At 32.9% G+C, this 17,797-nt stretch overlaps 1 protein-coding gene across 1 annotated transcript; it reads right to left on the bottom strand.

Annotated features, from left to right (window-relative positions):
- Positions 1 to 359: 359 nt before the first annotated feature.
- LOC132735645 (uncharacterized) lies at positions 360 to 16,127 on the bottom strand. The gene is made up of 10 exons (XM_060722621.1): positions 15,948 to 16,127; positions 15,232 to 15,268; positions 14,714 to 14,813; positions 6,435 to 6,551; positions 5,520 to 5,617; positions 4,363 to 4,491; positions 3,623 to 3,750; positions 2,205 to 2,454; positions 1,421 to 1,984; positions 360 to 1,142 (listed from the first exon to the last, which is right to left on the bottom strand). Exons 1-10 carry the CDS (start codon positions 16,013 to 16,015, stop codon positions 840 to 842), a joined length of 1,794 nt encoding a protein of 597 aa, XP_060578604.1. The 5' UTR covers positions 16,016 to 16,127; the 3' UTR covers positions 360 to 839.
- Positions 16,128 to 17,797: the final 1,670 nt, after the last annotated feature.

The raw sequence follows: 17,797 nt of genomic DNA, 5'->3' as shown, positions 1-17,797 counted from the left end.
CTTCCTGAAGGTATGGGTATCTGTCCCCAAAAGGTGTCTAGTTCCCTGGTACTTTAATAACGTCAATTTGAAGGAGGAAATAATCTATCCCTACAATAAAGTATTTTGGCCTACCCTACTTAAACTTCTGAATATATATTACTATAAGTATACATTATTACACAAATGTTATTTGACAGTTTGAGCATGAAATGGAAAATATAAGTTAGCGGTCGAACTAGCAAATTGATAAAAGTACTATTATAAAATATTATTATGCGATATTATTACATTAAAACCGAATTTTTCCATACAAAAATATTTTAAAAGAGGTGTTGCGACATTTCCAAATGAAAAAAAAAACAAATACTTAGCTTTGAACAATGTAATCGAATAAATTGGAAAGCTAATATCGTGTAAAGTACAATTCACTATGGCCGTATTAGTAAGCAACTATTAATTAAAGCATGTATTCCACATATATACAGGTAAAACATGTACAATAATTCTTAAGCTTTTTCTATGAGAATTTTGTAAACGCAACAATAATTAAATGCACATCTCTTTGTTTATATTAATATCATTTTATGGAAGCTTAAATGTCGATGGATTCATCAATGGTAGATGGGTACATAATCATTAAAACTAACTACCAGGTAGAATGGACATGATTCGTGCTAAATGATACCGGTACATTCTTCAAAAAAATTAGTGAAGTAAGTTCTCGCATTGTAAATAAAACACTTTGTAATACAAAAAGATATATGCATGCATAAAAATGTGTGTAATACAATTATCAAAATTCATATATATTCTTCCCTGCTTAATTACATGCATGTTTCTACGTTTCATTTTAGCAGTTATTTGGCGACAAACCACATCACCCTTTGGTTAGCAGTGGACTCTCCGCGGGATGTATGTTCGCCAACAACCCATTTACTGCTCCTTACTACGCCGGTGCTAGTCGTCATCGTAAACACCCAGGTGAGCTTATTAGATGTGACATCAAACTTGTATTCGTTACCATTTGGTTTAAGAAGCACATAACGTATGTGTTGAGCTCCGAAATCTGGTTTTGAACCATCAAATTCAATGTTGTCAGCTTCCATAAAAGTGAACTCCCAACCAGGGCCTATCAATGCGTATCGGATATCGGCTCCAATCTGACAGAAGTGTGTTAGGACGTAAAATAATAAGCACTTCAAGACTTAATCGAGGCTAATCGTATTTAATATCTTATAAGCTGCATGAATATAGCGGAGATATTATCAAGGCTAAATAGGAATTTAAAAAATGTCCTTAATAGTTTTAATCAAAACACAAATGCATTATCAAAAGTATTTCTTTGTCAGCGATCCTATCGTTTTGTTTTTCATTCATGCTTGAAATTCATTCTTATAATTAAAGAGTTTTGTTTTATTTTATAAACATGAGCCCTTACCTTTATTTCATTCGCCAGGTGCTCTTTTGAGCCAATGTTTACAGAACTGGGTCCAACATCAAGTACCATATTCCATTCTCGACGGTCGATAAACCACTTCATAACAGCAGACGAACTTGACACTGATCCCTGTGTCTCGCCAACAAGGTAATTCGCTTTCTCAACTTTACCATTTGTGTTCACCAACATCCAATCCCATTTCCCCGCAGCGACAACTGGGTCTTTGACCGTTTCTACACTGAACTTTTTAAGCATATTTGGTAAAAACGCAGTTACCACATCTCCATTAATAATAACATAATTGGCTTTGGACAGTCTGTTTTGAATCATAACTTTGACACGATGCCCAGCCTTGATGGCATTCATCAATTTTTGCTTCGACCCTGCTTTACCCTTTCCGTTCTGATCATTGGAGTACACTAGTTGCCAACATGGATCAAAGAACCATCTCGTTGACCGGTTACTGGAATCCATTGAGGTCCTTGTATTTTCGCCTACGAGATACGTGCTTTGTGCTACTTGTCCGTTTGAAGCAAAGGTTTTAAATAACCAGCTGCCTGATGTCTAGAAGTAAGAAAATTGTTTCATGTTTAGCTGAGTTTAGTTGAAACTTTACTACCCAAATTTTTACACCCGGAAATAAAATATATATTTTTGCATAATATGAGGCCAGCAAAAGACGTTTCAACAAAACGCGTATAAAATCGGCAATTATATTTTGAAATTTATGCAATTGGACAAGAATTATTGCAAACTCAAATTTTAGATTTTAAAACATGTTTACCGAGATTTTAACTATATTCTTGTATTTTTCGTTAAGCAAGTTCCAAACTGTTTGGGCAACGATCACTTTGTCATCTGACGAGACCTCAAGGTTATCTACTTTGTAATATTCTTCCGTGTTATGAGATGTGGATTCTTGCTGAACTGTTAAACCATAACCACTTTGTTTAACAGCTTGTATATGAGCATTCACTGCATAAATATCATTTCTGGTCGCTGGGACGGCAGTCATATATTTGTCTTCTACCTCCCTGTGATAGAAATTTTATGACGTTTCAGAACAATCGATTTTTGAAATATATTTGTTTTGTTTCTTATTAAAATATTTCCCCGCAAGAAACCTTTCTAATTGGATAAAAATATAAAAAAAAATTCTTGCTTTCTTCGTAAAGAAATAATGTTATTTATAGTGATAAGAACTTTTAACACAGAATAGTTCGTTTTTTGGCTATTATGTCTAATTCTAACCCCAAGGATTGAAGTCTTAAGCATGTTTTCATGAACTACAACGGTACCGTTTAATTTCAGACAGTTTTGGAAATTGTTCAAATAGCCTTGACTACATTAGAACTTTAAATAGTACAGGTGTGTCATCTATTTTGTTAAGTAATTTATTAATAAGGATTAAAATGCTTGAATTCGTAATTAAGTATTTAAATTAGGAAGGAAAGAAAGTTAAATGCTGACCAAATGACGGAAAGAGATATTTCTTTGTTGATGTCACGCCTGCTGATTCTATGTCAGTGCCATTAATAGGATATTCAATTGTTTCCGCTAACCCGACACTCGTATAATTTGTTTATATTTGGAATTCTTTTGAACACTTTAACAGCGAATAAATTAACACACAAAAACAGACTTCGTATAAATTTCATTTACTTTAATCAACAAAACATATATAAATTTCGGAAAGAAAATTAACTCTGTAAAATCTAAAATAACTGTTTAAAGGAGTGACACGAGGCCGTCATAGGAAGGGGCGGGGCCAATTTTGACCCAAGGGATTTTATTTGAACAAATTTGGCAGACACTCTTTAGAAGATATTTCATGCTACATATCTAAGCTCTACCTTTTTTTTTGGTTCTTAATGGAAATACATTCTTTGAACAATTTTAAAAGGTGACCATCAAAGAAACATTCCTGTGAATTTGGATAAGCTGTTGATGAGGAGATGTCGTCTTGAGTAAAAGTTTACGGAAAAACGACCATTTAAAAAAAGTGCGAGGTTAGCAATAACACCAAGTATATGTATAATAGCTACATCCTGCAAAAGAATATGTATAATTCTCCATCACGCGTAAATATTTAACATGGACGAATAGAAAAGGCATCGTTTTTAATCTTTGAAATATTCAATGTCAAGATAATGACAATAATTGAAAATGTCACAAATTAAATGTTTAACATGTAGAAACTACCTGGCAAACCATTTAGTTCCAAAATTTGTTTGACTGTCAGCTGGTTTTGTGCGATCTCCAACATACCACCGTGACACCGATAAATCTCCGGTTGTACAAACAACAGTAAACCACCAATATGCTTTTGCCTGCAATGTGAAGTATCTTTGCATGTCGTCAAGTGCTTAGTTTTATTTATTATTATTATTATTATTATTATTATCATCATTTTTTTCTTACATTTTTTGATAGTCCGATCAATAGCAATTCAGTTCGACTCCTTTCCCATAAAGATCTAGAAACGGTGAGTTACCAGACATGAAAAAGGAATACTTATTAAATAGATGAAAATCGCCTACTCAGTTTGATTGTCAGTCCATGACAATAATGAAGAACGCAATAATTAATTTCTCACCCAACAAGCAACAACTTGCAGTACTCAAGCACAAATCGTGTTGCAGTTTATGATCAACCACTATGGTGTTAAATGTAACTTAAATGACATTTTCTGATTTTTCGATTAACCGATTTGTTCATCTGGATATTATTTGTTTTTCTTTTGTTTAAGTAAAGTCGTATTTTTAAGCGGAGCATCTACATAACAATTTTTGAAATGTTGTTCTAGTGTGTTTAGGCTTTAAACGAGATTCATTAACTTCAATTCGATACGCAATTTTAAATGGATGTGGCCAGCAATCATTCTCAACACTATGGAGGGGTTTGTCTGATGTCCTCTCCAATAAAGCAAATAGCGCATTTACCTGAAAAGTTGCCCATGAGCTTTGGGACACACTTAAAATTCTCTGTCCGCAAATTTCATCGCCAATTATTAAAACAGTGTCAACGCCGACATGACCATATGTTTCAGTTAAAGTTTTAATTTCAGCACCCTAAATTAAAAAGAAAACATATTCATTAAAATATATTGGATTTAACATTTTTTACTAAACACTGAGTAGAGCACAATCTCAGTATAGGTTACAGTTTATTAGTACGTATTTACAAAATTAAATTGGTCTAGCTTTGTGTTTTAAATTATTTTTATAAACAGTCGAATTACTAGACTTATTATCAGTTTGTCGATTTACCAATGTATATGTGTTACGCTTCATATGAAATACTGCAATCCTATTGGACAAAAAATAATTTCAATTACTATATTATTTTAAATCGTTGTCAGTAATTGGTGTTACATTAAAATGTTGTTACATAGTAGTTATTAATATTCCAAATAAGAAGGCCACGATTGACATGAGTATTGTATCGCTCACCAGTGTTTGCATGAAGAATTTTTGCCTGTGCACTGTAATATTATTACGCAAGGAAAGGGAGAATTAAAATCGCGTGTACCAAAATAAAAATTGAATCGGTGACCCACAATTTTGTCTCATTGAGTCTGAATATGCATTTCAAATGATAAAAAGCTCATTTGAGCATTTTCTGCTCTGTTTAGCTCATTTAAACGCAGACATATGTTATTAAGTATGACATATTGATCCATTTAATTAAAGGCGCATTAAACATCAGAAACTAATAAATTTGTTCCTTTTTTGAAAGGGAAAACATTTAATCAGTGGTTTTAGAGCATGCTAGATACTTATTATGTGAAGAAAGTAGCACTGAATAATTTGTCATACATTTTTGACTTCCATACAAAATACTAAATACTATCAATGTACTAATTTCCAAATAGCAACAGAAGCAAAAGATGGTTCTGAAAATTAACAAATGAAAAACTTTGTTGAAACTATAATAGTTCAACAAAAATGAAAAGTTTTCAGAATAAATTAACGCATTTCTAGTACATAATGGGTTTTTAAGTAAATAATATTAAGGTATAATTATAACTGAGATTACATATGAGTGACAAAAATAAAAATATTAGATTAAACTTGTAACAAATTTCAAGAAGACGTACCCTTCTAATAGCGTTCTTTAAGTCTGACTTACTTCCAGCAATAACATTTCCCTTGGAGTCATGTTCAAATACCAAACGCCATGTTGCCTTACACTTGTCTAAAACGTTGAAAACATGCGTAATGTTAACATACTGTAAAACATAATTGACTGTTTACGGGTTAGTAGGTAGGTAGGTAGTCTATGTTTAATGACGATCCATTCGCTTGCAAGGGCACAAGAAGCAGCTTTCGTAGTCGAGTACGGACCCAGGAAATGTCAAAGTGTTGATAATTTACCTCCATGCAATTTTCACGGTGTATTAGCCAAATATATGAATTTTGAGTCAAAAGTAGGTCACTGAACGGCAGCCAATGAGAACTTTAATTTATAGTCACCTGTGACAATATGAAAAGGGTAGCCTAACCTGGATTTTTATGTGCTCCTGTTTTGCAATTCGACATACTAAACCACGAATGAATACGTCATAGCGCATATGTTATGAGGAAGCAAGAAATGCTATAAATGAGCAAAAACTATCAACGCCTGAATCATTGGATAAGGATAGCCCTGAAAAGGGATGTTATGCCAGCTATGGGCCTGCCTTTTCAGCCGTCTAACCTGTGCTAGGTTACGTAAACCATCAATGTCGTCTATCTGCCTACGTCATCCCAAGTCTTCAAAACTTCTGCCGATGCCCTGTGCCTTCTCAGCGACGGGGAGAAGTGGGAAGGTTAGGGGTCACTCTGCGAGGCTTGACACGATATAAGCAATAGATTATTGTGAAAGTGAATATAATCATCATTAAATGAATGGCACTCTATCAAAATAACTAACAAATATTCCTAATAAAGAGAATGATAACATATTTTTATTCCCCCAGATGATTATTTTCAAAAGACAACATCGACTAATAATAAGTAAAGTTACAAGTTACATTTATTGCAAGGTTCTTCGTCTGACAGATCAGCACATTCTGGAACACCATCACAACATAATGAACATCCGGTGGTACCGTTATATAGTTTGCACAATGACTGTCCCACAGGCCACTCTGAAATATAACCACAATATTAAGGTAAAAGAATTAAAGTAAAACGTAGTTTTAAAGGATATAAAGTTGCATACCTTCTGCAAAAATCGTTGTTAATTCTTAATAAACAATACATTATGTGATAAAAGCGCTTGTATGACAGAAATATCTTAGTAAATAGTCAAACAAATAAGTAGCGCATACAAGAAATAATTGCTGAATGGATAAAAATCCTATTTAAAATAGTAAAAATAAAATGAATAAATTATAATAGTAGAATAATATGTTGTTCCGGAATAATTTATTCTGTTTACATACAATGTCCATGTGTGTTCAATAAACATTAATAGACATTCGGTGTTAAAACTCTTTTAGAATCAATCATGACATTATGGAAACAGTTGATACATTTTATAAAACATTTCCATAGGATATAGCTCTGTTTAGTGATACTTAAATCAAATTCTGATAAGTCACACAAAAGAGAGACTATTTTATATGTTACTGGGCAGGTGATCGAGTGATATTTGTTTGCGTTAACATTGGGTCACTGCCATTGACTGCACCGATGACTAACATGGTATTTGCTATTTTTGTGTCGTGTGTAACTAAAAAAGTATTTGACCTTAAGTCATGAGACTTTACAAAGATTTTGGTTGACATGTGTTGTTGTGTACCTGGGTGTTTGATTGTGGATTTGTTCAGTATCTGAAGAGTAATTGCCCTTGACTTAGAAAAAAAAACATTCCATTATGTTAAGTTATGTGTTCCTTGAGTGCTTGAGTTAGTATCAACCAGCTTAACAGGAATAACGATCAATGTCACTGAAGCTGTGCGCCTGGGTTTTGCATTTGTTTTTTTTTTCTCAGTTTTGTTAGAGTTATTGTCCTTGACTTAGTATGATTTTGAAATTTTCAACATTGTCATGTATAGCTCAAAAAGTATTTAACATGTAGGCCTACAAGTTTACATGAATGGTGGTCAGCATTTGTACTTATGCACCTTTGGGTTTGCTTGCGAATTTATTCAGTATTTGTAAAGATCTTGCCCTTGTTTTAGTAAGATTTTTATGTTGTTTTTTTTATTGTGGCAAAACCTATATTATGTAAAATATTTCGATTTCTCACTTTGATTTCTCGAATATGTCTTTTTGTCGACTTCACGCAACAATTTCGAAATTTTATATCTTATATTCGTGCAAACCGGCTTGACTCCTTGAAAAATTAAGTTCTATATCTAAGTACCAGAAAATGAAGGAATATTTGAGGAAAACACACTCGTTAAGAACTGTTGACACTTAAATTGCCACAGTTGAGGTATTCTCACTGTACGATTGCTTGCATAATCTGAAGAAGAAAAAAAACAATATTTCGGTTACTTGCGAAGTCATTGTACGGTTGTTTGAAATTTGAAATACCGTTTGCATTTCTGGTCAAAAGACTTGTTTGAAAAACTTTGAAACAATTGTTATTATTTTCAAAATCAGTCTTATACAGGAAGGAAATACAAAAAAAAATATATAACTTTTTCATTTCTTGTGGCGAATAATTTCCATCATGGCTGGGTATAAAAATAATTTTCGAACTTTATATGAGAGGAGAGAAGAGTAGTCAAATATGAAATATTGCAAACTTACACAATAAATATGCACCGACAACGGTCACATATGTTATGTAATGTCCGATATTTCACACAAACATTGTTGGTGTCCTTTGGACAAGTGTTGCAAGAGCACCGACAACGGTTGCAATCAAGCATTTGATTAATCAATGTCTTTCTATTAGCAATCGTCTGCAATTTAAACTCAAAGGACGCAGCGGGCTCACACAGCTCCTTATATAGCGTTCTAACTATAGCTCTCAGACACAGCTGGCGTATAGATACGCAGTTCTAATGATCGATAAATTAAGAAATGTGTCATTAATGTAAACTAAAAGAGTTTAATCTTGAATAATTAAACTTTGATATTATTTTCAAATAAATGTATAATAAGAGAATTCCGGAAGATAGTTGCTGGTTCGAACCTGAGAGCCACTGCATATCGCAAATGAGTCCTATCCAAGAATAAAATACAAGAAAAAAATACAAGAAGAAAATACAACACAAAACAACACAAGAAACGGAGGTAAGAAAAATACCTCTTGAACTGAAATACACTCTAAACCAACGTTATATGATCAAATGTTTGTGCCAATGATAAGCGTATTATGCTTCACAGTTATTTACACAGTAATTGACTAATAAAATAATCTTAAACATGTCGTAATTAAGCACAAGAAACACACTTGCAGTAATAAAAGTTATCATAAGAACTCGAGGACATATTTTCAGTTATCACAAGAACTCCGTGACATTTGAAAAATCGGGTATAAATTCATTAGTCTGGGCTTTATGTTTGCAACTCTTCATTAAAGTTAGGTAACTTTATTTTATGCTTTTCAATGGATTACTGATTAATCTGTGAAAATTATATTTGATAATTTCACTGTGAAAATTATCAAAATATAATTTCACACTTTTCAATGACGAAAATACTTTCTTAAGATTTTCCCCATGTGGTACCTCAATTTTATTTTTGCTGTCAATTCTGACAATGTCAGGCTGTGCAGAGAAAAAGCAAAGCTGAAATTGATAAAAGTTATAAAAAGACGAAAAATTACTTCTATTCATTCAAATTACCAATCACCAAATATCGTCTCTTATTTATTTTTTTTCTCACTTTTACAGTCTGAAAAATACATTCCTTCCACACGCAAAACTGCTCTTGATGACATTTGGGCATATTTAAGTATCCTACGAGCAATAACTGTGTCGTATGCTTTATGACAACTTGAAAAGCAATGGCAGCCATCAGCCCGAAGAATAAGTAAACAACACAGCGTTCGTGAGGCATCCTTTCAACAATTCCAAGTTTTCCAATTTCCTAGCCGATTTTGAATGTTTACACTTCTGTCAACACTTATTTATTGTTTGTTACAATCCTCAAATAAGCTTTCTTTCTTTTAAAAAGGTGTTTGACTAACAAATCCAAATGATATCCCTCTAAACAAAACACAATTATTTTCATCCCGTGAAAAAAATGGCGGCCGCTTAAATTTAAACTGGGTCTAATATAAATTCGCAGTAAGTAACAGAAATATGGATAGATTGTTGGTATTTTTCTCGTACTAGAATTGTTTGTTTTTATTATTAACACAAGAGATCATTCATATTTTTTTAATAAAATGAATAATATCACCGCCATTTGATTGTCGAACTTATTTTTCAGCCCAAGACTTCTTTAACGAAGAATTCGACTAAATGAGGCTCTAAATGGGGAAAACATATTTTAATATTAACGTTAATATTAATGAAATTTCGTTTTTACTTGTTTTTAAGCATAAAATAAAAAGAAAATGTGTTTGTTTGTTGTGTAAGATGTAATTTTATTTCATCTCGTGCTACGCCACTCGTGAGAATACTGTTTTTAAAGCCCACTCGATGAAATAAAATTTCATCTTACATACAAACAAAAAAAATATCCTCTATAAGTATAGCAACGAAGAATATCACAAATGAAAAGGTCAATATGTACGAAAGAGCAAGTAATTTGGAAATTTTACTCAAAACAAACAGGTTTTTTTAAATGGCGATGAAAAATGGGCTAAAAGGTTTTTCTGAAACATAATACAATATGTAGGGCAAGCTTATTTATCAAAGTTTATTTAACACCTCAAACTCCCCATTTGAAGGTAAAAATTATCATTTTTCACATGAGTACTCCAAGCATATAAAAGTTTTCCACAGAAATCCGTAACGTTTTCCAGGACCTCCGTGACAGTTATCATAAGAACTCCAAACAAGTTATCATAAGAACCCCATCAAAATGGCAAAAAGGAGTTCATCATTATGTTGCCACTAACGATACTAGTTCAGATAAGAATGAATATTAACATGACAAAACTTGTTGTATTTTTTTTATTTGTTATTAATTTCGATATCGAGAAAAGCCCCATGGCCGCTTTGGTCAGATTTCAAATGTGTCATGTATAAACTTATTTTGTTCGAACCCATGATAATGTCTTGTGTTGATAGGAAATGATTTGATGACCTCTTGTTGTGTGAAGTAATACGCCTCCGTGGTTGAGGGGTTAGAGTCGATGACTTCTAATCCAGTTCTCTGGCGTGGGTTTGATCCCCGGGAGATGTTTTGGTAGTTTAGCACGGAGGAAGGTAGTCTAGTACTGGTGTTACTCTCCAGGAACGATGTTTAGGAAACTACCCGCATATATGACTGAAATACTGTTGGGAAAAGGCGTAAAATGGAACAAACAAACAGACAAACTTACTCAAATTAGTGCAATATACGCGAGTGACAATGCAGCCACAAATAACATGTTTTCGTACACAAAGCGACAGGCACTTTGTATAGCTGAAATTATTTTTATATGTTATCTGTTACAGGATGACGTGTATCATTAGACCCTTTTGTTCGTCTTAGACCTTCAAGCATACGTTTCAACCTTTTTTGTGTTATCAACCATATCATCAAGCTTATTGACATAACTTAATAGAGGATGTGTAGCTATTTATAGTCTTATAAGCGTACTGTTTCAAGGACATGGAAGCTATATATTCCGCTATCTGTTGAACTGTTGGAGGTCATTGTAGTGATACACCAATCATACCACAAAGTTTGCGAATTAAGATATGTCGGTGTTATATTGATTACGAGTATTTTATTATCAGACGGAAAGATAACCTTTTTGTTTTTAATTTTCATTTCATTGCCCCATAATTTGAGTGCTAAACCAAAAGGCACGAATTCAAGATATGTGATGTCCTTAAAAATCAGTTCCTCCCAGTTAGTTGGCCACCTAAAGGCACACCACTGATCTTTAAAGTAGCAGCCATGTGCACAACCTAAATAATTGTCGCCGAAGACGTCGGTGAAGAGTTCAATAAATGTATTATCTGACCAAATTATGCCATTTAACATTGTGACCCCATTAAATTCAGTTAGAAATAAGAGCCAGGCCCCGTGTTCACAAAGTTTTAAGGATCAGGATCAAGATTAGGATCAAATTTAAAAACTCAAATATTCTCAATTATTTATCCTCATAGATTAAATATTCAGTATTAACTTAATAAAACTGGACTTGAGATAGCATGCTTATGAAATTTTAGAATGAAAGTATTCTTATTTTTACAAGATATGGGCATTTAACAGTTGATCCAAATTTTGATCTTGATCCTGAAATTGATCCTTATTTTGATCAGATTATTTTTGTATTTGTTTTGTTATTTGTTGATTTTCCCCCAAAATAGGTTGGTTTCTTTGCAAGTAAGCAATTATTTATATTCCGAATATGTACCATTTACTTCTAGCATAATACCATCAATTTTAGTTGTATAAAACAATGAAAATAAAATCAGGATCATCTGATCCTGATCCTGATTTTTTCTTTGTGAACACGGGGCCAGGTGATGACGAATTCGTGCATTTCCCTTTACATGCATACAATAAAAATATTTTAACCTTAGACATAGAATCATAAAATCTTCACAAGAAAGCTCTGTCAGTAGGGATAGTCTTTGTGATAAAGTTTAGTTATCATGCTATAGACTGAAGATCCTTCAAAGATATATATTTTTTTTTGAAGATATAAGCCGCAAAAGCTCGTCTATGGCCTTTTTGCAGGTACATTTTCATGAATGTAATGATTCTCCGCATTTATCTCAAGCCCAAAGTAAGTGATTGTTTTTAATAAACCTGCGCAGATCGAGGTACGAAAATGTCTTAACAAACGTTTTTGAATACGTTAAAGTTCCAGACAGGATCCAAAAACTCACGTCTGCCAAAAAATAGTTATTTTGAACAAGGCAATCTAAGAAAGAAGTAATTATTTTGAAAATGAATCAGGCGTTGGTGGAACCCTGAGGTAACATTTTGTTATGCACATAATAACCCAGGTAATACCAAGTACGCCAGATTTAAGTCACCTGTCCATAAAGGACACAAGTTAAAACCTGATTTTAAATCAGCTTTGCAACAGACAATTTTTCCTATACTTTGAACTAATGATACTACATGCTTCGTCGAATTGTGCACACTTGACATGTCGATAGACTGGTTCGATAAATTCATTTACGCTGTTAGTGGAAATAACAAATTTGTTATCAGTCTCGAGCCACCGGACATAATTAATCAGCAAATTGGAAATAGGTGGTTACTTGTATGGTCCGACAATCCAGCCAAATGTTTGTCCTCATATATTTCTTTATCTAAAACTGCTGGATTGGTACTCTTGGATCAGTATAATTTAATTTAAACCAATGTTTAAATAATATAAATAAGCATCGTTTTTATAGTAACCTGTTGTTTTAAAGGTAACTATATTATTGGCGTTGGCGTTGAACCTAGGCCCCTCAAATATTCTGGTCTAGGAGAACAATCTGGTACTGGAACAGTGGGGGAGTTGCTGGGACTGAAAACGATAAGGCCTTCTATTAAATTTCGAAGATTCATCTTGACAATACGAAGGGTCCTGTCGTATCTGCTTACTATTAATGCGTTGGTTACCAGCGCTAGAGCCGTTGTATTAAAGGAAAATACTTTTCGAGAAAGGGGAGGTAATCGAAAGACAAACCGACTGAATTGGTTTTATGGCTAACATCATCAATTTTCAGCCTAAAGCTTGAGTCGTAGGCGGCCCAACCAATAAGCCTAGTTGCTGCCTGTCATATGTTTGACATAAATTGAAGCAAATTGCCAATTTCAGCAGGTTGCTTTAGAATTTATATGATATAGCGATAAAGATATGAAAGGTTTTTGTCTTTTAATATTTTTGGGCTATTGTTCATACCCTTTGGTGAAAATCTAACATAAAATTACATGCTTTTTGGCAAGAAACCTATTTGTAATATTCTATTTTATATAAAAGGTTCAAATTATGAACTTTATGTAACGTAATGAACAGTCATGACGGAAATTTTATGCATAGAAAGAACTCATCATTTGCAAATTGTTTTTCGGAAATTTTATCCATAGAAAGAATACACCATTTTCAAAATGGATTTTTTTAAGAATCTGGTTTACTTTTAGGAACAAGACGTTGTTATCCTAATTTCTATATGATTATTGAATCATACTTTCTGTTTAATAGATTGAGAAACATGTGCAAATAAAATTAATGTTAGATTTGAAAGTTTACTTCACCTTAATTTAGGGAAGAGTCATCATCAGTTAAAACTACGTTATGACGTTTGTTCGAATTAGTCCTCTGTGCTTGTCGCCTTTTCTCGTTTAAAGCACTGGCCAGGCACTTAGTTTCGTTCGCACGTCGTTTGGGCAGTTTTATCAAGAAAAAATAACAACATCAATGACGATTTCTTTGTTATTTCTTCCTAAACACCCGATATTATTTATTTTTCTCAAGCTCACATGAATATTCTTTAAAGTATCAAGAGGATTTGCTCGAATATTATCAATCTAAACATATTGGCTATTATCAATAATAACTTATCCGGAGACTGACGGAAAGGGCCGAAAAGTTGCGATTGGTATATCACATGTAAATCTTGAAATCGGTGTTCAAAATCAACAATAGGAATAGGGCTGAGAAATCGTATTATTTCGGAAAATAGGTTTTAAGGTAGGGCTTAGACTAGAAATAATCTCTTTTGTATAACTCCTAGTTGTAAAGTAACAATTCCTCAATAATTGATCTTTATTGAACTTATTTATTAATTTCCAGTCTAAAATCGCGAACAAGGAGTATACGCTGTGATTTAACCATGTCCCAGGAAAATATTGTCCGATTCAAATGGCTCATATTTTTTCCAAATACCGCTTTTGTACTTTTCAAGATGTTTGCAGAAATTACTGCATATTTTCATTAAAATATTGCCACATAGAAAAATGTCGGCAAGAAGCACGAAAGTAATGAAAGCACTACAATTGAAAGTAATGTTCCTTAATATTCTTGATAATGTCTCTAATGCGAGTTTGGTGCTTTTGTTTTCCTTAAAAAGCAAATAGTCAAGCTTGTCGGACAAAGACTACGCTTCATAATAGGATCAGATAAAAAATTATGTACATGGACACAGTTTTGTGGGGCAGCACAATAAATGCTAATCGTTCACATTGGACAACTTAAATCGAAATCATATTAAAATCAGAAAAGAAAGTTAGTGGCTCTTACCTTTTATCCAAGTGTCCTTTACACAATACCTTGTCCCATCTGGTGCCCGGCAGTTTCGGTCAATTGTGCAAGTTTCACCAACAGCACATCTCGGAATTATCTGAATTTATAATGCAGCATCTTCATTATCGAGACCAGCTTTTATCAAAGAATACATAAAACAGGGTATTCCGACTTCACAGTCTTGATATTTGCGTGACATAGACTTTCCGGGAATTGACTTAGACATCCAAAATGAATGACAATATACAACTGTTCATTGTCCTACTTCTTTTGTCCTAGTGCGCTTTGTATGCAACCTGTTGTTATTGGTGTTTTTACAGCTTTGCTTTGCTCTGATTACTTTTGATTCTTTAAGAAAACAAATTTCATATAAACCATACAGAAACAGCTCGATTTATTTCTATAACGTGTTTAAACATGGTTGTATTTATTCTTAAGATACTAGAATGGACTAATTATTAAAAAAGTTATCAGATTTGTTGATAAATATGTGTTGAGAAATTTAATAGTTTTACCTGTCCTGTTTGCAATAGACTACTGTTTCCTTCGCCACTGAAATAATAACTTAATTAATTCTGTCATAGTCTTACCATCAAATATATTCAATCCATTATTTAAATGAGAAAAACAACATAAGTATCTGCTTGATGACTAAGTATTTAGATGTAATTATTTTTTCTGAGACCCGCATTTTGTTGATTTGATACTACAAATATGGTTGGATTTCATATTCATAGGCACTATATGTTTTAACTTTATACTGAACTTTTGCCACAATATTTGTTTTCCCCGGTATAGTAAAAATTTTAACTTTTTCATGAACGGAGACACATTAATTTAAAGAAATTGCAGCATTGTTATGTTGTTGTTGATGTTGTTGTTTTTTTCAATCGGTCAGTGAAATATGACCGTCACTGAAACAGGACAATCCTACGAAAACAACTCATTTGTTCGAATATAGAAATTGCATTGATGCTACATTATGTCATGTTACCAAAAACAAATCCGACAACGACAAACACTCGTACGCAAATCGTCAATGCAAACATGAAAATCAAGCTTAAAACGTTAGTCGATAAACCATACACACACAATTTAAAGATACTCATTTTAATATTATCTTAATTTAATTTACATTATGTAAATATGTATTTTTTTTATTTCGAGTTTTAGAAAGTGTACAAAATAAATTATGATATTAAAATTAGATTTTTTTATATTTTAAACTTACGCATTATACACAGCCGCTTTACCTCCGGTGACCAACACACCTAGCACAAAAGCAAAGTATACATCCATTACGTGAATTGAAACCTAAATGAAATATGTTTGCTGAATTTGTCTCTTATTATATTGTTGATTTGTATTTTTCCGCGTTAACTTTTCATATTTTACATCTCCTCTTTATCTTTTGTAACGACAAAGCAAATGAAGTTAGTAACTTTATCTTTACTTTATCTATAATAAAAGAAACTTCAAGATACTTACGATAAAAAATTCGTCAATGCAGAGATATATACAATGTACATGTAGTATCACGACCTGTCGTTTTGAATTGTGGAAAAGTTAAAACAATTATTTTCAAAACGTAAGGCTTTATTGATGTTATTTCGTAAACCCCGTACCGCTCCAGGAAGAACTAAATACATGCCTTTTAATTTTGTCTTGGTGGATGGGAGTTAAAGTTACGCCTTTATAGATCATATTGTGACAAGTCAGTTAAACATATGAAGACAGACCCAATTTGAAACATGGTTACCAATACTAGTTTAATAAGTGTTGTTTGATGCGCCGGGAAAAATGTAAATCTATTGTCCAGCACCACCTTTTTTAAAACATGTCATCGAAATCACTCGATAATTCATATTTTTCATGATCTTACAAAAATCCTCTACTGTAAAGAAAATAATCAACATGTCATTGCTTTCTGCAAACGGAAAGTTAGTGGGTGATTACCCTGGGAAACTAAACAGATTCATAAAGAAATATATGTGCGTTTCGCCGGCCTAAGGCCGGTCTGTTTTCAGCTTGACTTCCCGTAAAATTTACAGGGAATAATGGGATATATGAGAACAGTTTTCATTGGTCATTTTGAAATTTCAAAATGAAATCTTTGAATGTCAATAAAATGTTAAGGATCATTCTTGTCATTGGAGATGTCATCAGACCTCTCCACAGTGTTGAGTTTGATTGCCAACGGCATCCATTTTTGCGTATCAAATTGAGTTAAATGAATCTCATTTACAGCCTTAAAACATTAAAACCAGCCTACAAACATCGTTATGCGCATGCCTCGATTCAAAATACGACTTTATTTAAACGAAAAATTAACATCGTCTGTAGTAAACTTTTTTTTGTTTTGTGAAAGCGAATTCGTAAAAAAAGTAACAGTAAACATTTATAATAGCTACAATACTGTGAAATTTGAAAAGAAGTATTGTTTTTAGGATGGTATATCTGGCCAAAATTTCTTTACTCATTTCGTTGTAAAACAATTGGGTCATTAACAGTCCAGGTCATTGGCAAAGCTCAGTTATTTTTAGATATGATCAGCCAGTGAAGGTCGCGTAGAATCAGCTTTCCAAGTGAAATATTTTTAGCCCTTCATCATCTCTTAAAAATATCAGATTTTATGAATGAAATTTCTTACTGCTTTGTCTATATGGAGATTGCATGTACTAATGTTGAGCTGTATAAAATAGATTTTCTCAGTTTATTTTTCTGCTGTTAACAAGTTTAAAGAATGGTTAATTAAATGCAAGTGTATCAATCTTAAATACCATAAATTATGGAACGCCACAGTTGCCTCATGTTGTTATATTTCGTTTTATTGTCCCGAAAACGCGTCTTATTATGTAAATTAGTAGTGTTGGCTTGCCAACGTTTTATGAGAACCTGTCATAACGAAGTTTTATAAGGTCAAATATTCATGTTATCTTTTCAAAACATGGTGGTCTAAACATTGTATAATTGCTTCAAATCCACATGTTATCATGTCGAAATCCGGTGTTAAAATGCCTAATGGAAGTCTTAATAAGTCTGACATGCACGCCATCTTATCGAATTTAGATTTCAACATGT

This window comes from Ruditapes philippinarum, unplaced genomic scaffold (assembly GCF_026571515.1).
Source record: "Ruditapes philippinarum isolate M1 unplaced genomic scaffold, ASM2657151v2 ctg2476_1_1_1_1, whole genome shotgun sequence".
Classification (NCBI taxonomy): Eukaryota; Metazoa; Mollusca; class Bivalvia; order Venerida; family Veneridae; genus Ruditapes; species Ruditapes philippinarum.
The sequence above is the reverse complement of the archived record's forward strand: the minus strand, read 5'-3'. Positions and strand labels throughout refer to the sequence as shown.